The 24147-nt window shown below is 43.8% G+C and overlaps 1 protein-coding gene across 1 annotated transcript in view; it reads left to right on the forward strand.

Annotated features, from left to right (window-relative positions):
* Positions 1–24147, forward strand: part of AGA (aspartylglucosaminidase) — a 71599-nt gene that overhangs the window by 41540 nt on the left and 5912 nt on the right. The window contains exons 4-8 of the mRNA XM_073643521.1: positions 1030–1142; positions 8462–8579; positions 8682–8757; positions 14042–14149; positions 14488–14621. Of these exons, the coding sequence (XP_073499622.1) occupies positions 1030–1142; positions 8462–8579; positions 8682–8757; positions 14042–14149; positions 14488–14621 (549 nt within the window). The remainder of the gene's footprint in view (positions 1–1029; positions 1143–8461; positions 8580–8681; positions 8758–14041; positions 14150–14487; positions 14622–24147) is intronic.

A 24147-nucleotide genomic window follows, 5' to 3' on the forward strand; every position in this document is an offset into this window, starting at 1 on the left:
TTTCTATTTTGCTGGTCACATGACTTTTTGCCTGTTTAATCCAGCTCCGCCCTCCTGGCCTTGCTGGACTTCAGTGTTACATTTATTCTTAAGCTAGCCAGGTGCCTTGTACCTTACTCTGTAGTTTGCTTGGTCTTTTGACCACTAGTACTTCTGTCTGTTTGTTTGTCTTTGCTCTGCTACAATTTCTGCTATTAGGTGTCCAACTATATCCCAGTCCTTAGTTCTTGTAGGGACCCCTCCCTTATATCTATAGGTCTGCGTCCAGACTAGCCGAGGACTTAGGCGGGTCTGTTCACAAGGAACAGGTCCCCCGCTGCATCGTAGGGAATCAGCTTAGTCCTATTGTAGGGACAGTTTTCATTTCTTTCCTTAGTGTTTGTAGCAGTTCATAACATTAATTCATAGTTTTGATGCCTTCAGTGTGAATGTACAATTTTCATAGTCATGAAAATACAGAAAAATCTTTAAATGAGAAGGTGTGTCCAAACTTTTGGTCTGTACTGTACATATAAAAGAATGTTTTATTTGTTTATCCATTGACTTTAATCGGCAACAAACTGTACTAACATACATCTGTTAGAACACATTGCTACAAAACGCCATGTGCAAAAAAAAAAAAGCACATATGAAAAATGGCAATGTAAGTAAATCCCTACAATACTGTGATTTAGCGTTATTTTTTTTTTAAAAAATTTGAAATGTCTGGATTATTTTCTGGTGAAGAGCGAGGCGTAATGGTTCTGTAATATTTATTTTTTATATTAAATTCAACCAACGACAGATACATTTATTTTTTTGCATGCAGTGAAGAGGAGTTGACTGTTCTTGTAAGTTCCTCTCTCTCCCGACACATTAGGAAATTGACAGTTGTTTGATGTGATATTGGACGCCACATACTTCTGGCTCCATAAAGTGCCGTGTTATGTTTTTAGAATGCAATTGAATTTTACTTTGCAAAGTTTATTGTGACCATCCAGTTTATGAGGCAGCAAGAAAGATTGTAACTGTGAAATATATCACTTCTAGCATCCTTGTTTGCTGAGAGTATGGGATTTGTGTGCGAAGACTTAACCACCAACAGATCCTTATCGATTTATTCAAAATGGCTCGATCAGCAATGTCAGCCTAACTTTCGGAGGGTAAGTAACATCGGTGATCTATATATTGTGTATATATTTGTATACAGAACAGCATTTCCATTTATACATTCTAGTATGCACCAATCAGCCATAACATTTTTTTTTATTTTTTTTGTGATTTCATTTCTTGTCTCCCCTGCTTCCAAGAGTCATACCTTTTTTTTTTTCCATCGACACAGCCGTGTGAGTAATTATTTTTTGCTGGATATGTTTTGAATGACGCCATTCATTTCATCACATGATGTACTGAGAAACAGGAAAAAACTTATTGGGGTGAAATTGTGGAAAAACTGCAATTGCACCATTGTTTACCAGTACGTCCATCATAACGCCACGACAGGAGTTAAGTCCTCTGTTCCTCTAGGGACAGAAAACACATGAGGTTAAAAGCCCCCCCCCCCACCTCCCTCATCACACCCTCAGTGTTTTTCCTGTCCCTAGCAGGACAGGACGCTAGGGAGAGGTTCTCTCTGAAGCTTAAAGATACCTGAGAGCCAGGGGGATCGGGGGGGTCTGAACTCTCCCCTTCCTTCGGTCCAGAGGCTCCATGCTGATACCCCACTGAGCGGGGGTCCCTCAGCCAGAAACCGCCATCATGCTGCTGTATCCCCCGGAAAGGGGAACTCAGAGCTTTGCGCTGCCCGCCGGCATTGTCCTGAAGGGCCGGAGGAGGAGTGCTGTATACTTGGGCCTAGACTTCCGACCGGGAGACACCGGGGCCCCGCTTTGGGTCGGCGTGCTTTCCAGGGTGGAACGCACGCCACGTGGGCCTGTCCTTCCGGAGCGATGACGCCGGGAGGCGGGACATCCGGCGGCCAGACCGCACAGGTGCCCAGAGGCGGTGGTGAGCCTTCAGGGCACTTTCTGAATGGCGACAGAATTTAGGACACATCCCTGCAGAAGCAGCAGTTGTCGTTGGGGGCATGGCCTACTCCCCTGGATCAGGTAAGACCCTATAAAAGGGTACACCTCAGGCACACACACTGACACCATGGAATCCAATCCTACACGGTCAGAAGCCCCCTCAGAGTCCCTGGGCATTGTGAGTACAGTCTTAGGCCCTTGCCTGGATAATTAAACCCTGTAATCCAGGACAGGTCTTTTATTAGCAAATCTCCTGTGTCCTTTTTTCTGGATTAGGATAGGGGAGCCCAGAGGTCCGGATCGTCTTCCAAAAAATCAAGATGATGTGTATCCTGTAACACTAAGCTTCAGGACTCCTATAAAAAGCGGCTGTGTAAAGAATGTATAGCTGAGGTTTTAAAGGAAGAAAAAGCTTCCTTTTTGACGGATATGAGATCTATGATCCGTGAGGAGATCAAGAACAGTCACGAGGCTTATACCTTCCCATACACAGCCGTCACCCCAAATAATTCAACCCTCTCCTCACAAGAAAAGACCCAGGTGGGAGATGGAAGAGTTGTCTGAGGAAGGAGAATATTTAGACTCCGCATCAGAGCACAGTCTGGAAGAGGACGAGGATCGCTTCTCTGTTACCCTTACAAGAGAGAAAAAAAGTATATCTTCTCTGCAGAACATACGGATGAGCTATTGAAATCCGTTAGGCATACTATGAACTTGGAGGACACTCGGGTCTCCCAATCCAGACAAGATGAAATGTTCGCAGGTCTGAAGACTCAGAGAAATAGAGTGTTCCCAGTAAATGAGCATTTGAAAGCAATGATTATGGAGGAATGGGAAGGAGTGGAGAAAAGACTCATTGTGCCAAGAGACTTTAAATCCCGTCTTCCTTTCAATCCGGAGGACATCAAACTTTGGGAGGAAATCCCTAAGGTAGATGTCACAATAGCTAAAGTGGCTAAGAGAATGTCCATCCCCTTTGAAGATTCGTCTTGCCTCAAAGACACAATGGATAGGAAGACGGAGAGCATGCTCAAGAGGAGTTGGGAAGCCTCAGCAGCCATAATTAAATCTAATATGCCTGCCACTTCAGTGGCAAGATCCATGTGCCTTTGTTTGGACGAGCTGTCAGATCAAATTAGGTCCGACTCCCCTGTAGAAATGCTATCAGACTCTCTTCCTATGTTAAAGCTGGCGATGCAATTCATGGCTGATGCCTCGGCAGAATTGGTCAGATTCGCAGCTAGATGTGGTGTACAATCTAATACCGTTAGACGGGCAATATTGCTAAAAACATGGTCGGGTGATAGCCACTCAAAAAGTAAGCTGTGCTCAATTCCTTTTTCTGGTACCCGGGTCTTTGGACCAGTGTTGGACGAGATCCTAGAGAGAGCGTCCGACAAGAAAAAAGGGTTTCCCGAGGATAGGGTTAAGGGAAACCGGCCCTTTCGTGGAACCCGTCGCTCCCCTAAACGTGATTACAGGGGTAAGGGTAAGACAGGGAGATGGTCTTACAGGAAGGGAGGAAAGGACAGAGCAGATCAGGTCTCCTCTGCGGCCCCAGCTGGACCATGACGCCATTGGAGTGGGGGGCAGATTCGTTTCTTTCGGGACAAGTGGGCGTCCATTACAAAAAATCAATGGATCCTGTGTTCCTTAGGGGAAGGTTACAAAATCGACTTTTGCCATACGGTAGGAATAATTCATATTTTTCCAGTTTACGGCTTTCATTGTGCAGTAAAAAAATACCTGGCAGCACAAGTCTCCAGGTCGGTATGATTATGGCAATAACAAACTTGTATAGAATTTTTTTGGTATAAAAAATCCAGAACTACCTTATTTTTTGGACTATAAGACGCACCTAGGTTTTAGAGGAGGAAAATAGAAAAAAAAAATAAGTAAAAAATGTGGTCATGATGCACTTTTAAGGGAGAGGGGGGTTTGCTGCTGGCACTGGTATAGGGGTAATGTCCCCCAATTCTGTTAAAATCCCCCATCCTGGCATGCATGACACCCCTGATCTCCATTCTGGTATGCATGGCACCCCTCCATCCTGGTATGCATGGCACCCCTCCATCCTGGTATGCATGGCACCCCTCCATCCTGGTATGCATGGCACCCCTGATCTCCATCACGCTGCATGTAAAAACAAAAAAATAAACCCTTCAACTCACCTTCCTTCTCTCTTCTCCGGCGCTGCATCCTGCTCTGCGGCCAGCACTGATCTCACCATGTGAGCCGCGCATGGCATCACTGCTGTGCGCCCTCACAAGGTGAGATCAGCTGCGGGAATAGTCACTGCTCCCCACGTAACGATTGTGTGCGTAGGGAGCAGTGACTTCATTCTCCTCAATAGCCTCCCCACGCCCAGGGGAGAGGGGTGAATATTCATGCCCTTTAATAGCGGGCACACGCGATCACCCAGCAGCAGCAGCAGCAACCACACTGCGGCTATATATGTGTGTATATATATATATATATATATAATATCACAGTACAGACCAAAAGTTTGGACACACCTTCACATTTAAAGATTTTTCTGTATTTTCATGACTATGAAAATTGTACATTCACACTGAAGGCATCAAAACTATGAATTAACACATGTGGAATTATATACTTAACAAAAAAGTGTGAAACAACTGAAAATATGTCTTATATTCTAGGTTCTTCAAAGTAGCCACCTTTTGCTTTGATGACTGCTTCGCACACTCTTGGCATTCTCTTGATGAGCTTCAAGAGGTAGTCACCGGAAATGGTCTTCCAACAATCTTGAAGGAGTTCCCAGAGATGCTTAGCACTTGTTGGCCTTTTTGCCTTCACTCTGCGGTCCAGCTCGCCACAAACCATCTCGATTGGGTTCAGGTCTGGTGACTGTGGAGGTCAGGTCATCTGGCGAAGCACCCCATCACTCTCCTTCTTGGTCAAATAGCCCTTACACAGCCTGGAGGTGTGTTTGGGGTCATTGTCCTGTTGAAAAATAAATGATGGTCCAACTAAATGCAAACCGGATGGAATAGCATGCCGCTGCAAGATGCTGTGGTAGCCATGCTGGTTCAGTATGCCTTCAATTTTGAATAAATCCCCAACAGTGTCACAAGAAAAGCACCCCCACACCATCACACATCCTCCACCATGCTTCACGGTGGGAACAAGGCATGTAAAGTCCATCCGTTCACCTTTTCTGCGTCGCACAAAGACACGGTGGTTGGAACTAAAGATCTGCACTTGTCAATGTATTTGTCACCTAGTGAACGGTCAGTTTCTCAATTTTGATGGGTTAAAAGTTGGAAAATGGAAAACCTAGGGATCTGAGCAACTTTGACAGGGGCCAAAATGTGGCAACTAGACGACTAAATCTCAAACAGTAGGTATTGTGGAGTGTTCCCAGCATGTAGTGTTTAGTACCTACCAAAATTGGTCAAAGGAAGGTCAGCAGGCGAACTAGTGACGTTCTTATGGGCATCAAGACTGGTGCATGTTGAAGGAGATGCTGTAGTGCGTGCACACAATATCTATATTACTATATTATAGTATACACAGGGCTTTACGCAAACAACTTGTATACAGTATATACTAACACTGTCATACAAAATTAGGAGGACATGGCATGATATTAAACCTTTTGGTATATAGAACAATCAAGGGTAGAGCACCTCCTGGAAGACACAAAATGCCAGAAGGAAATGCCCTACAAAAGTGCCCTGCACGGAGAGGATTGAAAGAAATGCCATTTTAATATAAAACGCTTATATTTTATACAATTCTTCTTTATTCAGACATTGTTGCAGCTTTTTAAACTGTAAATGAATCTGTACCACATCTGAATAAATTGCTATTATAAAGCTTTGAAATCAACTTCCAGGGGTTGAGCTCAATGGGCAACAAAACTGTGTGACAGCTGAGATGAAACAAACCTCACTTGTTAGATTACAGCAAGTCATGCAGAGTGAAATATGGTATCAGCCTTGGATAATACAAATGCAAAGAAATTGCATTTAATCAACTGCAAAAAAAAAAAAAAAAAAGTTTTTATAAGCTTTTGGATAAAATTATACTTAGCAGTAACGAGGCGTATGGAGATAAGAGGCTTCTTATTGTATATGGCACTGGTTATCAGTGTAACTTGTATAATGGGAATAATGTAAGTAATCCATGTATGTAGAGAATGTGAGGGAACATGTTTATTGGCATAGAAAAAACTGACAGGTAAAGAACATAATTGCCTCCGGAGTTACCAAAATAAGTTAAGTTTTATACTACAAGATGTATGTGTAGATTAATTCAATTAATCACAACGTTGATTTTTTTTTTTTTTTTAAACGAGCCCAGAATACTTGAAGACACAGTATCCTTGCCTTACAGGGGTTATCCCATGAACAAAGTTAATTTTAAAGTTGAATTTAATCAATACATCTTGGAATAATAATAATTTCCCAGGACGTCCCTCATGACAGCACGACAGGTCCTACTCATCCTCTAGGGACAGGAAACACACGAGAAGTTAAAAGTTCCCCCCACCACCTCACCCTCAGTGTTTTTCCTGTCCCTAGCAGGATATGACAGAGGAACAATCCTTTCTCTTCTGCGCCAGCAGAGAGGTCCGAGGGGCAGACTTCTACTGGCCTTAGTAGAACAGCTATTTCAGTGGGCAGAAACAACTGTTCTTTCCATTTCAGGATTTCATCTGAAAGGTTCAGAAAACAAAATAGCAGATTTTCTCAGCAGAGAAAAGATCTGGTCCTCCGAATTGGAGGTAAACCAAGAAATCGTTCTACCTTCCTTTTGCCAGCTTCCAAGGAATGAGAAAAAGAGACTGTTTTATACTCTGGATGTGAGCAGATCAGTGGTTCGTTACGTAGAGATTACAGAACCCTGGAGACAGGACTCGAATCTGTTCATACAGCATTCTTTGGAGAATAGAAGCAGAAAAGCCTCAAAAACGACTCTGGCCAGTTGGATAACCTCAGCCATATCACTGGCATATGAGTGAGAAGGAAAAGAACCCCCAATTAACATTGGCGCTCGCTCCACAAGAGCAATTTCCATGTCCTGGGCCCAGAGAGACAGATCTGCAGAGCCGCGACCTGGACTAATCTAACCACCTTCTGTAGGCACTACTAACGAAGTAGTATAAGGTCAACAGCTAGCCTACGGGCGATAGGTCCTTCAGGCAGTAGTCCCACCCTGAGATGCCATTTATTTGGTATTTCTCCTGTCGTGTTGTCATGAGGGACGTCCTGGGAAATTATTATTATTCCAAGATGTATCCGGTAGGACTAACTTGTATTTTCTACAATTGGATGTGTTTAAAAAAAATGTTCTTTTGCTGAGATAATCTTCTAAATGTTCCCCTGCTATGTATTGTGTAATGGTTGTATAAGGCAGGAACATGGTCTGATCATACCACAGCTCCTGGGCAAGGGAGGAAGCAAAAGAGAGGATACAGACATTACTGCACGGGATCACAACTGATTCTTATTTGTGAGAGGATGCATTTTTCTGCCTGTTTTTTAAAAAAATATTTTACTTCAAAGAACAAATTATTTGCGATTCTGTGCTGCAATGTCTGTATCCTTTTTACCCAGGTGCAGTGGTATGATCAGACCATGTTCCTGTACGGTCAGACACAGCCATTACACAGTACACAGCAGGGGCACATTTATAAGATTATCTCAGCACAGGAACATTTTTTTTAAACACATCCAATTGTGGAAATTATTATTATTCCATGATCGATTAATTAAAATGAACTTTGTTTTTGGGAAAACCCCTTTAGCATGTTTTTTCCATCATTGCCTGGGTTTCTGGCCAGTCTCCCTGCATCCTTTTGTAGCCAAAAGGGCATGTGACCACTGCAACAGTGGTGTCCAACATGTTACTGCTGCACAAGTGATTGGCTGCTGCCTCAACATGTCTTCAAACTTGAAACGGCACGCGCATAGCCAGTCACATGCCCGTCTAGCCAAAAAAATGGGGCAACGTTGCAATGCTGGGAAAGGAGTGATGTGTATTTTGTTTTTGTTTTTTTTATTATGCATTCTGTCCTCTTCTTGGGAAAAAAATTATTGGGGATGGGAGGGGGTTGGCAAACAAGATCTACTGAATTGCTGGCTGTCACTGTGCACCCTCTTTGATACCAGGCTTTAGAAGTTTTTTTTTCTTACTGGTAGGGGAAGAATAGGAAAAGTGGGCTCATGAGTGACAAGGGAGGAGACTGTGCACGGAGGGGGAAGTAAAGAAGGTTCTGTTTGGGACACAAAGGGGTTGAGCATAACCCACAAATGACTTGTTCTTTTAATTCAATCAAGATATTATTCCTACTCCTAATTTATGTTTTAAATTAAATAATCCTGTATCCCACAAGACTGTAAACTGTGGTTAGTCATCTATATATAACCAAATGCAATGTAGGTGTCTTTGACACAAAACTACACATTGTAATATACGGCTTGCAGAATGTCATTCCAGATCCTGCAAAATCCTGCGGCCCTTATAAACCCGTAAGAGGTTTAAAAGTAGGAAAAACCTCCTCCCCAAAGAAAGAAGTGGATTTGCACAGCCATGATACCATTGGTGAGTGTTTTGTGTGATTTATCTTGTACAGCAAAGTGTGGAGTATTTAAAAAAATCATTTAGAAATTGTTTCTTTGTGTCTCTTATATATTTGTTCACTAGGAATGATTGCAGTTGATAAAAATGGAAATGTTGCAACCGGGACCTCCACAAATGGCGCTTCTCACAAAATCCCTGGGTAAGTGAATATGTCTCCACCACCACATTTACGACATAATAGTATGTCCAATTTGTCCAACTATCACAGGGCTTTAATAGTGCTGGTCTTTTCATGTGAGCCAAAGGGACCTTTTGGGACCATCTAGGCTCCAGGGTGCTGGTGCACTTAATATGAAAATTCATGTCAACATGTCTGGGAAAAATACTTAATGAAAGTTTTAGACCAGCAAGATTGAAAGAGTTCATGAAGCTGGGAGCATTCAATATCCATCCATCTAGCCTAATTGACCAGTTTAATTTGGTGTATTTCCCTTCTGAAATCTCACACTTCTCAGTACAAACTATATACTAACAAAATTTATTAGCACACTGCAATTAATGAGGTCATGAATTCCTCTATTGCTGCACATTCTCAAGTTGTCTCCTGAGCAGCTCATAGCTCTGCAGTCTCCCTACTTCCTGGTTGATTGGAGGGTGACTGCTTCTTCTTGAGTGAGAGTTCTGGTCTGGAGCTCTGTCCTGCTACATCACATTATGGTCTATGACTTTGTTCTGAGTCTACACTCATCACTTCTTTTATGTATAGAGAGAGCTGTTCATTTGAACAAGTAAATGGCTCAGGATAGTGAGAGCTGTAATTAGAAGAACTGCTCTAGAAGCTGCCAATGCTTGGAGCCAGGGAGTGTGATTATGCAGAAATGAGAGCCTTGTCAGTAGCTGATAGGGAGGACGAGGGAAGTAAACAGATACCTGCTGCATAGAAATCAATGGATTGGAGAAAGCTGGCTGGGATGTTCTGTATTGAAATCTCTCCTGGAATGTAATTACTGGACACTCTTAGACAGTCTGGTGGTTGATCTCCATGGCAACAAGCTGTGCTCTATGTAAGATAAAAGCTTTCACAGCACAATAGAAATAAAAATCAACTCAATTGCAAACTTGCTTATTTTTTAATGCTGTCTAGCCAAACAATTTAATAACCTGAGAATACCCTTTTAAATAGCAAACAAATAGTAAAGTAGTTGTAAATCCAACAAGCAATATAAACCAATAAATTTGACTTACAACAGCAGGTATTAAATATATTATTTATTAATTCATGTACGATAGACAAATAAAATAGTTTAAGGGAAAAGATTACACAGATAGCTTTGACAATGGAACCTTTTCTAATTCTAAAGCAAAACGCGCGTTGGGCACAACCTCACTGCTTAGGGGTCTGTATCCATCTCCTACATTAAGTGTTCCTTTCAGATTTTTTTATGCTGGTAACTTTGATTCTCACATTACTGCATGATTAATTGTAACTATGTACTGTGTATATGCACTTATCACTTTATCCTATATTAGGCTCTGGCTACATTACTTCATATTCACTCATGCAGTTTATGCACAAGTCACTTTCTTCTGAATTGTTTACAATCTGGAGTCACTTTATGTAATTTAATCTATTCATATATAATATTTTATTAGCATCAAAGTATAGAGTATGAATAGATCAATAATATCAAGATTTTTTCAGTAAATTCATAATCATGGTACACCCCTATAGCATGACTTTTTAATTAAATCTGTGTATTTTTTTCCTTTGAACTATTTTGTCTATCGTGTGTGAATTAATAAATAGTATATTTAATACATGCAGTTGTATGTCACATTTATAGGTTTAATATGAGACTACCCCCTTTAACAGGTTTTGATCAACAAATGGATAAGCCATCCAACAACGACAAGGTGTATTTTATTGATGAACCCTAATCCTCCCGACTCCTCTCTGTGCTCAAAGGCCTCATATCTGATGGGAAAGAGATGATCCGGCTTAGCCTGAATTAAAACCTGTCTGGGAAAGTTGGGTGGGCAAGAGTTAAAAGAGCTGGGTCCATCAATGAGGTACACCTAGTTGGCCTTGTTGGATGGCCTATACATTTTTTGATCAAATATATATATATATGTATGTATGTATGTATGTATGTATGTATAATGTGTATGTGTATATATATATGTATAATGTATGTATATGTATATATGTGTGTGTGTGTGTATGTTCCCTGACAGATTAATTTAAGCTTAATGCAGCTCTGTGACCAATATAATATATATTGCATATGCGGCGGAAGTTCGTCGACCGCCATATTGGGACACCGAAGTGATGAGTGTCTCAATATGGAAACCACTGGTGGTACAAGCCTCTTGTGTGGTACCACCAGCAGAACACCGTCGCGAACACGCCGTACACGCTGCACACGCCGCCGCCGGGATCAGCCGAATGATTCACTGACCGCCGCCATCTTTGTACAGGAGAAGCACATGCGCAGTTTTAATGTGACCGCTGCTATCTGCCTGCACAAAGATGGCGGTGGTCTGATTTACTGTGCGGGGAGACTGCTCAAACGAGAGAACACATGAGGGAAGAAGACCGCACAGGGGGTGGAGAGAGAGAGCAGACAAGGGGAAGAGCACATGGGGCACACAGGTCAAAGAAGAGATCACATGAGAGGAGAAGACAGCAGATGGGGTAGAGAGAAAGCGCACAGTGGGGAGAGAGACAGAGCACAGGGGGAGACAGCTCAAACGGGACAGCACAGGAAGGAGAGAGATAGCAGACAAGGGGGATAGCACATGGGGTAGACAGGTCAAAAAAGAGAGCACAGATAGGAGAAGTCAGCACATGGGGGAAATAGAGAGTGGATAGGTGGGTGAGCACATGGGGGGGTGGGGGGGGGGAGAGATTCTCAACGCTGCAAAGCCTGCCGCCATCGTGACATTACCGCCCACCCGATGCAATTGCATCGGTTCTCCATCTAGTGTGTGTATATGTGTGTGTATATATATATATTACATATATATTACATATATATATATATATATATATATATATATATATATATATATATATATATTACACATATATATATATATTACACATATATATATATATATATATATTACACATATATATATATATTACACATATATATATATATATATATTACACATATATATATATATATATTACACATATATATATATATATATTACACATATATATATATATATATATTACACATATATATATATATATATATTACACATATATATATATATATATATATTACACATATATATATATATATATATTACACATATATATATATATATATATTACACATATATATATATATATTACATATACATCCTAGATCTGAATGAAATATTCTCATTGAATACTTTGTTCGGTACAAAGTTGAATGTGCTGACAACAAAATCACACAAAAATGGAAATCAAATTTATTAACCAATGGAGGCCTGGATTTGGAGTCGCCCCAAAAATTACAGTGGAAAAACACACTACAGGCTGATCCAACTTTGATGTAATGTCCTTAAAACAAGTCAAAATGAGGCTCAGTATGGTGTGTAGCCTCCACATGCCTGTATGACCTCCCTACAATGCCTGGGCATGCTCCTGATGAGGTTGCGGATGGTCTCCTGTGGGATCTCCTCCCAGACCTGGACTAAAGCATCCGCCAACTCCTGGACAGTCTGTGGTCCAACGTGACTTTGGTGGATGGAGCGAGACATGATGTCCCAGATGTGCTCAATCAGATTCAGGTCTGGGGAATGGGCTGACTTGTCCATAGCTTCAATGCCTTCATCTTGCAGGAACTGCTGACACACTTCAGCCACATGAGGTCTGGCATTGTCCTGCATTAGGAGGAACCCAGGGCCAACCACACCAGCATATGGTCTCACAAGGGGTCTGAGGATCTCATCTCGGTACCTAATGGCAGTCAGGCTACCTCTGGCGAGCACATGGAGGGCTGTGCAGCCCTCCAAAGAAATGCCACCCCACACCATTACTGACTCACTGCCAAACTGATCATGCTGAAGGATGTTGCAGGCAGCAGATCGCTCTCCATGGCGTCTCCATACTCTGTCACGTCTGTCACATGTGTTCAGTGTGAACCTGCTTTCATTTGTGAAGAGCACAGGGCGCCAGTGGCGACTTTGCCAATCCTGGTGTTCTGTGGCAAATGCCAAGCGTCCTGCACGGTGTTGGGCTGTGAGCACAACCCCCATTTGTGGACGTCGGCCCTCATACCACCCTCATGGAGTCGGTTTCTAACGGTTTGTGCAGACACGTGCACATTTGTGGCCTGCTGGAGGTCATTTTGCAGTGTTCCTCCTGTTCCTCCTTGCACAAAGGCAGAGGTAGCGGTCCTGCTGCTGGGTTGTTGCCCTCCTACGGCCCCCTCCATGTCTCCTGGTGTAGTGGCCTGTCTCCTGGTAGTGCCTCCAGCCTCTGGACGCTATGCTGACAGACACAGCAAACCTTCTTGCCACAGCTCTCCTGGATGAGCTGCACTACCTGACAACTTCTGTGGGTTGTAGAGTCCGTCTCTTGCTACCACGAGTGTGAAAGCACAACCAACATTCAAAAGTGACCAAAACATCAGCCAGAAAGCATTGGTACTGAGATATGGTCTGTGGACCCCACCTGCAGACACACTCCTTTATTGAGGGTGTCTTAATAATTGCCAATAATTTCCATCTATTGTCTATTCCATTTGCACAACAGCATGTGAAATTGATTGTCAATCAGTGTTGCTTCTTAAGTGGACAGTTTGATTTCACAGAAGTTTGATTTACTTGGAGTTATATTCTGTTGTTTAAGTGTTCCCTTTATTTTTTTGAGCAGAGCAGTGTATAATATATATGTATTTTTATATATATATAGAAATAATCAGGCAGTGATTACTGTACACTCACAGTTCCCATTAATAAATCTGTCTAAAAAAATTTGGCCACTCCCAATGTGGGGGCATGGCCAAAAGTTTTTAGACAGATTTATTAAAGGGAACTTGTCATGTCCAGAAAAACTATTTACCTTTTACCTAGTTACTCTCTGTACTGTGAGTGTACAGTAATCACGGCCTGGCACTTTGACAGCCATACACATGTGCTGCAGAGCAGGCTGTCAATTAAAGTGCCAGGGATTTGTTACAAAGTGCTCAATGTATAGTGAGCAGTGACAGTAATCGCACCCTGCACCGCCCCAATGATTGGAAGTGAGCGGTTACAGGGAGAATATTGCTTCACTTTCTCCTGTAACTGCTGCTCCAGTAAGCCGGTGATACAGGATGTAAATGCTATTTACATGCAGATAACCACTATTTCTGCAGGTAAATGGCGTTTCTGGATGTAACAGGTTCCCTTTAAACTTGGAGGGGGCACCATTGCGAAAACCATAAATCTATGAAATTCCCGTTTAATAACTTGATAAAAGCTTTTTTTTATATTTCTAGACGGGTGGGTGACTCGCCAATGATTGGAGCTGGATCTTATGCAGACAGTTCAGTTGGAGGAGCAGCAGCCACTGGAGATGGGGACACCATGATGCGATTCCTACCAAGGTAATCTTATCGAGAGTGGTAATGTTCTGGGTAGATTAAATATTAAGAAGCCTCCTTGTAATGATTCTGAGGTGGAGACGAGAAACATGTTGAGCACAGAAGTAAAGATTGGCAGTCAAGGAGGACCTGATATGAAGCTGGACTGAGGCAACTCTAATCCAATTGCTCATCGCTAATATTATTAATAATGTACTGTATCTTTGTATAAGGTTTATGTATGGATGTGTTAAACATATGTGATTAAATACATGAAGTATGATTGTATACTCTTTATTTTCTTCTTCTGATCATATTGCATTATAGCGCAATAATTGATAATATGTACTCATTCATCTCAGTTATCAAGCTGTGGAGAACATGAGGATGGGAGCAGACCCCACCGCTGCGTGTCAGAAGGCCATTGCTAGGATTCAGAAACACGTTCTAGTCTTTTTTGGGGCGATCATCTGTGCCAACAGGACAGGAAGTTATGGTGAGTTTACATTTCTATTTTGTGTCTAAGAAACAGACAAATGTAAAAATATTAAAAACATGATGAAAAAATTGGAAGGGAGAGAGGGTAAATAAAATCAGACAGAGGGGTGACATGTTTTGAACCCCATTTGTTCTGAATCTTAGCCTGTTATAATTTGGTAACCAAACATTTATACTCGTTACTGGAGTGGTGACCAACACTGGTAATAAGCAACATTTCAGCATAATACACCAATCTAAATACATCAAATCTGTTTTTAAATTAAAATCTGCTGAATTTCCATATTAAAAATCCAGTGTGCTTTCCACACGTACTGGAGACACTGACACGCAGACCCATTCAAATCTATGGGTCTGCGCACATGTCAGTGTTTCCACGGACCGTGTGTCCATGTGCTCCACACGCTGACATGTCTGTTTTTTTGTGGATGCACAGTCCGCAAAAGTGTCTCATGCTGAACACACACGGATGACATCCAATCCATGTGTCATCAGTGTGACATGTAGCAGCACCTGGGAATCCGTGTACAGTTAGCGCTGTTCCCAAGCGCCGGGTGTTGAACGCTGCCCTCATCATGGTTCCCTGAGGGCGCTGATATCCGCACCAGCAGGGACAATGATGAGGGTAGTAGTAGTCTTCTCCCGCAGTGTTCCTGTATAAAAAATAATAAAATCCTTATAGTCACCTGTCCGGAGATGTCCCCCGCTGTAATTCTCTGACCGAGGAGTTGGGGAGAATGAGCCACTCCAGCGAGCGGCTCTGGAGCTGCGCTCAGTGAGTCACAGGACACCGCTCCTGAGCTCAGCTCCGGGGCCCGCTCGCTGGAGCGATCCTGATGCGGCACGCGGTTGGAACATGTGTGACACACACAGACACACTGATATCTCCGATACCGTTTTTTCCAGTATTGGAAATATACGGACGTGTGAAACCGGCCTAAGAATGTGCATCTCCAATCACCGCCTTTGGCCAATCTGTTAACCTTTTCTATTCCGGAAGTACTAAAGAGTGTTAAATTACCAGAATGAATGTCTAGGAAATACTAGGATGCTCCTGATGGGGGCCTTTTAGTGGGTTTATTTTGTGGTTGAGACTGATATGTTATACGGATTTTTTTTTTTTGCACGCATGACAATGAATAACGTAAGCAACATGTGTTCTATTGCAATTCATGAAGGAGTTATTATTGTGTTTTAGTTCTTATTAGAAAGTTATTAGTTTTATTTATGTATTTACATATAGTGTATGGTGATGCAGCACAGGGAAAAGACCCTTTTACAGTGAGCCATATATCTTTATCATGTGAAGGTTATAGGCTTGGCGAAATCTTGTTGCCAATAGAAACACCCCATCTGGCTATAAACCTGATGCCATTCAAGTATTTATGCCAAATTTGCGTCCTTATAAAGAATAGGAAGATGGCTTAAAATCCATTAGGTTTTAATTTCCTAATCCGCCCCGATGACTGAAAGCGAGCGGCTGTATGGAGAATATACGTAATTTCATGTTCTCCCTGTTACTGCACTGCCAATCAGGCTGCCTGCAGATAACCACTATGACTACAGGTAAACACTGTTCTTTGGCTAGATTGCCTTGATGAAAATAGTAATTGATGAACTAATGTTCTCATCAGTGCCAGTTATTTACTGAGATCATTGGTCAGAGTGTGACCGATGCACAGCTTATTGGCAACATTCATTTGGTTGCCAGCATTTTTCTTGATATTCCAAAGAATAAAGCAATTATACTCATTATTATATACCCAGCTTTCCCAGTCTTCAGAATGATGAGTATTATGTGTGCCTTATAGATTGTAAGCTTGTGATTGGGGTCCTCACTCCTCTTGTAACTGTTGCACTATGTGTTACTTTGTAATATCTTTATTGTCTGTATATGTCCCCGCTTAATTGTAAAGTGCTGCGGAATATGTTGGCGCTATATATAATTAAATGTATTAATTAAATAAAATTATGATTTTATCAGGCAGAGAGCAATGAAGTAAGTGGCAGGATTTCCAGTCAGATGTCATAAAGTACATATTTCCTTTATTAAAATAAGATTTGAAATATTGGGATTTTGTAAGATATTAAAGGTAATCACTGCAGATCTTCACTGAGGCATCACTCGTTTCAATGTGAGTTGCCTTGGATTATGAGGCTTAATGCCTTACAACCTCATGGCTTACTTGATTTTGCATTTCTGTGAGAAGTAATCCAAGTCAAGTCCTTAGAATTATTCTGAATACACACAGAACATTATCTTAAAGGGAACCTGTCAGGTCCGGTAACTCTATCAACCTTCAAATATAGGGTTAATCTTCAATTTAATCTTATTTTTTTTTTTTAATTTATATAGCGCCAACATATTCCACAGCGCTTTATAATTCAGACAATTTACAGACATTATCAGCACTGTCTCCATTGGGGCTCACAATCTACATTCCCTATCAGTATGTCTTTGGCGTGTGGGAGGAAAGCGGAGAACCCGGAGGAAACACACACACAAACCCGAGGAGAACATACAAACTCCTTTAGCGTTATTAAGGTGCCTGGCTGCTAAAGTGCAACACCCAGGAGAACATGGACTTAATTTGTACTGGGAGCCGCCGGCTTTCAGTCATGCACTTGTGCCCAGAGAAATTGGTCACCGCTGTCAGTGAGAGCGGTGGCTGTAAGCATGTCCGAGCACTCGCTGACACCCACGCTGCAATGATGTACTACTGACCCAGCTGTGAACCAGTGCCGGGACGTGGTCAGAGCTACCTCTCCCAGTGATGTGAGCAGTGACTATAGCCACACTGGCACGCCTGTGTAGGGGGGGGCGGCCCCTAGTCAGCCTACCAGCTGAATTACACGGTTACTTTAAGAGACAATACTCTCCTCTGATTTGTGTGTACATGGACTAGTCCTTCCCCCCCTGCAGCCTGCTGTGTGTTGGTTGGGACGTGGGGCAGTTGTTGTCGGTTGAGCAACTGACGAGGGGGACTCGTGGATGATGTGTGAGACTTTTTGCCATGGTGAGCCGACTGCTGTCCTGAGAAAGAGGCAAGCAAGACCTTAAGTCTGTCCTAATATGAGAAAAGATAGTGCCCGTTTACCACAGGATCGATCTCCAGGACCGTGTCAGAAGGAGAAAGGCGCATTACATATCCAGGGTAATTCTCCCCGGGTGCCTGTAATCTGATGGAGGAAAACTACTCTGTGGTACCAGTAATCCTTCAACATTGAAAGTGGGAATGAAGCTTGCCCAGAGGACGGATCTATTGACCTGAAGGAAGAGCTCAACACAACAAACTCTGCTTCATCGCATCAGGACCAAGTAGCAGTTATAAGACCTTCTTCTAAGACTACAAAACTGTGAGTGACACCGGTGTCAAACTGTGTTAGGGTTTAGAGCAGGTTTCTCTAGTTAAGGCGCTGTGGCAGCGCGGCCCGATAATCGGAAGCCAGATAGGAAATTAGCAGAGAGTAGTTAATAGAAATTGTTTATTCTGTTTGTATTGTAATTTGCATTGCCATAGCTGGAGCACGGCTTGTGTGACGCTCTCCAGCTATCTCTTCTTGTAACCACTATAACAGCGGTTAATCTTATTTTCCGGCATATTATCCTCGGTCTCTCAATAAAGCCGGTGTATTAATTCTGCCTCCTCAGTCTTCTGTGCCATACTTGAATCCTGCTTTGCGGTGTTCTCTGACACCGCTACAAGTGGCGCTGCGAGCAGGGTATGGTCACAGAGATGGAGGGGGCGACAACAATGTGGCTAATGTGAGTACCGCAGGCAATGGTGGAACCCCTGCTATGGCCCTCCCTATGAGCACGTTGTTTAGTGTGCTACCCAAATTTGATGGCTAGAATATGCCACTGCCTGACTGGGTGACCAGATTGCAGAGCATTGAGAAGATTTATAATGTGAGCCCTGAACTACAAGTTGAAATCGCTCTGGCTGCCCTGGAGGGTGAGGCCCTCAGAAACGTCTTCTTGCAACCAGAAGCCACGCGTACCACCTTGAAAGAGATGGTGAAATTTCTGGAGGAGATATACGGAGAGACAGCAAGTGCAGAGCACCTCCGGGCAAAATTCTTCTATCGGCTGCAGCCGGAAAGGGAAGGGGTCTCCCAATATGCCACGGGGTTACAGGAAGTACTAGCAGAAGTGCAAAAGAAAGAAACAGATGGAGTAAGCGGCATGGGATCTGTGGAACAGATACTACGAGATCAATTTATCCTGGGACTCTACAGCACTCCACTAAAACAGGTCCTGCATGAGCGAGTTAGAATGGATCCTGCCTTTAAGCTCTTGACAAATATTGGCAGAGGCAGTGGCTCGAAGCAAAGAAGAAAGCTATGCTTCTGGCGTGGTACGAACCCAGACAGTCCTGACCCTCAGGGGCGTGAAGAGGCACTGATCAGAGTAGTTGAAAACTTGCAGAGTTCCCTGAATATTATGCAAGTGGATTCAAGTGGATAGAGACCGGGCTCGCCTCAGAGGCCGCTTACCCGGCCCTACAAAATCCTTATCGGGCCTTTCCTCAGGTTCCCGAACCTAACCCTCCACCTACTACGCCTGGGTGTGGACCATTCTACCAACGGCGGGCCCTCGGTCTGAAATGATCAATCCAGAACCTCAGCGTCTTCCACCGAGGCCAGCAGGTCCGATTCCAAGGGTGCCTTCTACATACAGACGAAGAAATGATTGTCAGGACACAGTGTTGGGGAGAAAAGGCATTTTGCCGGTTCCCGAGCCATTCAAAGAAGATGTACTGGTGATAATGGACATGAATATCCTGCGAGAGTTGGACCAGATCATGTTCACTAAACAGGGGCCTGGCTGCTGGAAACAGGCTACTCCGCACAAACCTACCCAGAAAGCATTCCAGATCCTTGTCTGTGGGACACAGAAGAGCGTCCCTGTACACCAGTCCGTGGGGGTTGTCCGAGTGTCGGGAAGGATATTCCTCACCCTCCCTCCTTGTCGGGAGACCATTCTGCCACTGCTTGTGGGAACCTTCCGCAACCTTGAAGGCATAGAGGTGGTCATCGAACCAGTGAGCCTAGGAGAAGTAGGCCAGAATGCCCTGGTAGCCCATACATTAGCAGTGGCCCATAATGGACGAGTACCCATCAGAGCTGTGAATGTGGGACAGAGAGAAGTCTGTTTAACCCCAGGAGTGGAGCTGGCTCGTGTGTATCTACATCGAGTGAGGTGCTGAGTCAGAAAGAATTGACACTGACCCCGGTAGATGATGCTGTCTGGACCCTGGCAATCGTGGCCAAAACTGAAGAAGCCCCGACCCCAGAATGGAATGGGAGAGCCATCTTGGCCCAAATGGAGGTGGATGTGAAGGCTCTCGATCCAGATCGTATACAAGCAGTTGAAAAAATGCTGTGGGAGAATCAGGCCACGTTTGCCCGCCACACCGACGACTTTGGCTGCACAGACGCCATCACCCATGAGATACTGACGGGGGACACTCCTCCGATTCGAGAAAGATATCGACAGATACCTCCCAAGCTGTACCAGGAGGTGAAGACCTTGTTGAAACAGATGTTGGATTCGGGAGTGGTGCAGAGTAGTCAGACTCCATGGGTAGCCCCAGTAGTGCTGGTCAAGAAGAAGGATGGAACCATTCGTTTTTGCGTGGACTACCGGCGGTTGAACACATGCACTGTGCAACACTCGTACCCACTGCCCCGCATCGAAGAGTCTTTGACGGCCCTAGGGAAGGCTAAATACTTCTCCACTCTGGATCTAGCTAGCACATACTGGCAGGCACCAGTGGCAGAGAAAGACAGGGCGAAGACAGGATTTATACTCCCTATGGGATTGTTTGAATTTAACAGAATGCCGTTCGGACTATCCAATGCACCGGGTATGTTCCAGCGGCTGATGGAGAAGTGCCTGGGCGACCTGAACTTGGAAGCGACTCTGATATATCTGGATGATCTCATTGTGTACTCTGTTACCTTTCAAGAACATCTGAACAGACTCGGGCAGGTACTCTGGTGATTACGGGCCCATAGCCTGAAGGTGAAGCCAAAAAAGTGTTATCTGTTCAAGAAGGAGATCGAGTACCTTGGCCACAAGGTGTCCCAGGACGGAGTCCTGCCATCAGAAGAAAAAGTAGCTGCGATTCAGCAATGGTGAGCACCCAGAACTCTGTGGGAGTTTAAAAGCCTTTCTTGGATTGGCCGGGTACTATTGGCGGTTCATCAAAGACTATGCGAAAATAGCGGGCCCACTGAATGAGCTGCTAAGAGGGATAGCTGGGGTACCCAAGAATCATAGCACAGAAGCAGGAAGAGGCCTTCCAGACCCTGAAAGAAGCCCTGACATCGGCCCCCATCCTGGCTTATGAAGATTTCAATAGGCCATTCCTCTTATACACAGATTGCAGTCTCTATGGACTCGGGGCGGTCCTTTCGCAGATACAGGATGGGCGCGAAAGGGTTATCGCTTATGCCAGTCGGTCCTTACGGGAAACGGCGCAAAATCCTCACAACTACAGCTTCTTCTGTCTGGAACTCTTTGCCCTGGTGTGGGCCATGACTGAGAAGTTTGCGGAATACCTAACGGGAGCCAAGATCCTTGTACGGACTGACAATCTGCTGGCCCATCTGGACACTGCCAAGCTGGGAGCCCTAGAACAGCGTTGGGTAGCTCGCCTTGCAAAATTTGACTTCTCAATCCGCTACCGCTCTGCCAAGGAATACACCAACGCTGATGGCTTGTCAAGGGTACACTTTGAAATTCCAGAAAAGGACCGCGATGAACAAATGGAGGAAGGGGAGATTCCGGACTTCTGCAAATTCACACTCCCTGCAGGAGTGGCACAGTCAGGTGGGGAGGCCTGCTCTCTACCCAAGTCACTAGGAAGAACTAACAAAGAATGAGGTAGAGTACAAGATGAAGATGCAGGGTTGCAGCAGGTGAAAAGCTGTTTAGCCCAGCAAAAAGTACCCCACAAGAAAGAAAGGGCTGACTTGGATGCCGAGATGAAGTCCGTGCTGCGCCAGTGGGATAGGTTGGAAGTTCGAGGAGCTGTTCTATACCGCAAGTGGCAGCAGCCTACTGACTTAGAGGCAAGATGGCAAGTAGTAATCCCTGGGAGAGTGGCATGAGAAATTGGCAAAGAAGCTCATGAGTTCAGAGCCCACTTCGGACCGGGAAAGACCTACCAGTGGCTGCATCGCTACGTACAGTGGGTACGGAGAGTATTCGGACCCCTTAAAATTTTTCACTCTTTGTTTCATTGCAGCCATTTGTTAAATTCTAAAAAGTTCATTTTTTTCTCATTAAAGTACACTCTGCACCCCATCTTGACTGAAAAAAAACAAATGTAGAAATTTTTGCAAATTTATTAAAGAAAAACTGAAATATCACATGGTCATAAGTATTCAGACCCTTTGCTCAGTATTGAGTAGAAGCACCCTTTTGAGCTAGTACAGTCATGAGTCGTCTTGAGACTGAGTCGTCTTGGGAATGATGCAACAAGTTTTTCACACCTGGATTTGGGGATCCTCTGCCATTCTTCTTTGCTGATCCTCTCCAGTTTCGTCAGGTTGGATGGTGAACGTTGGTGGACAGTCATTTTCAGGTCTCTCCAGAGATTCTCAATTGGGTTTAGGTCCGGGCTCTGGCTGGGACAGTCAAGAATCGTCACAGAGTTGTTCTGAAGCCACTCCTTTGTTATTTTAGCTGTGTGCTTAGGGTCATTGTTTTGTTGGAAGGTTAATCTTCGCCAAAGTCTGAGGTCCGGAGCACTGTAGAAGAGGTTTTCATCCAGGATATCTCTGTACTTGGCCGCATTCATGTTTCCTTCAATTGCAACCAGTCGTCCTGTCCCTGCAGCTGAAAAACATCCCCATAGCATGATGCTGCCACCACCATGTTTCACTGTTGGGATTGTATTGGCCAGGTGATGAGCAGTGCCTGGTTTTCTCCACACATACCGCTTAGAATTATCACCAAAAAGTTCTATCTTCGTCTCATCAGGCCAGAGAATCTTATTTCTCATAGTCTGGGAGTCCTTCATGTGTTTTTGAGCAAACTCTATGCGGGCTTTCATATGTCTTGCACTGAGGAGCGGCTTCCGTCGGGCCACTCTACCATAAAGGCCCGACTGGTGGAGGGATGTAGTGATAGTTGACTTTGTGGAACTTTCTCCTATCTACCTACTTCATCTCTGGAGCTCAGCCACAGTGATATTGGGGTTTTTCTTTACCTCTCTCAGCAAGGCTCTTCTCCCATGATTACTCAGTTTGGCTGGACGGTCAGGTCTAGGAAGATTTCTGGTGGTCCCAAACTTTTTCCATTTAAGGATTATGGAGGCCACTGTGCTCTTAGGAACCTTGAGTAATGCAGAAATTCTTTTGTAACCTTGGCCAGATCTGTGCCTTGCCACAATTCTGTCTCTGAGCTCCTTGGGCTGTTCCTTTGAGCTCATGATTCTCATTTGGTCTGACATGCACTGTGAGCTGTGAGGTCTTATATAGACAGGTGTTTGCCTTTCCAAATCAAGTCCTATCAGTTTAATTAAACACAGCTGGACTCCAATGAAGGAGTAGAACCATCTGAAGGAGGATCACAAGGAAATGGCCAGCATGTGACTTAAATATGACTGTCTGAGCAATGGGTCTGCATTCTTATGACCATGTGATATTTCAGTTTCTTTTTTAATAAATTTGCAAACATTTCTACATTTTGTTTTTTTTCAGTCAATATGTGGTGCAGAGTGTACTTTAATGAGAAAAAAATGAACTTTTTGAATTTACCAAATAGCTGCAATGAAACAAAGTTTGAAAAATTTAAAGGGGTCTGAATACTTTCCGTACCCACTGTATATTTCCCCCAGCTGGAGGTCACTGTGGAGGAAGTTTGCAGACAGTGCAGATTGTGTGACCTCACCAAAAGCACAGAACAGAGGGCACCTGTACAAACCATACAGACCAAAGAACCTCTTGAAGTGTTAATGATAGACTACCTCCTCATGTCAGAATCAACTAGAGGTCCACAGTACTGCCTGGTCATGACTGAACACTTCTCCAAGTTTGCAGTGGTCACCCCAACTCGGGACCAGACAGCTAAGTCTGCTGCGCGAGCTGTCTGTCAAGATTTCATTCGGGTCTATGGGTGTCTGAATAGAATTCACTCAGACCAGGGAGCGTGTTTTCAGGATAAAAAGATGGAAGAACTGTACCGACTGTACAGTACCGAAAGGTCCCGAACAACCCCATATCACCCCCAAGGGAATTGGGCCTGTGAGCGCTTTAACCGGACTCTACTTCAAATGTTGAGAACATTAGCAGAAAACAAGAAAGCACATTGGCCTGACTACGTGCCCGAATTGGTCTGGACTTATAACAATCAGGTCCACACCACCGAGGGTTATATGATCAAACTAAATCTAGGACAGCCAGAGCATCTATTCAAACTATCTACAACCTCATGGGTAAAAGAACATAGTCGTCGGCTGCAGACCATCCGCTGGCTAGCTGGCCAGCGGTTACCAGAGAAGACTTATAAT

This window comes from Phyllobates terribilis, unplaced genomic scaffold, assembly GCF_046119375.1.
Source record: "Phyllobates terribilis strain yellow unplaced genomic scaffold, ASM4611937v1 Scaffold_1__5_contigs__length_1240528914, whole genome shotgun sequence".
In the NCBI taxonomy this organism is placed as follows: Eukaryota; Metazoa; Chordata; class Amphibia; order Anura; family Dendrobatidae; genus Phyllobates; species Phyllobates terribilis.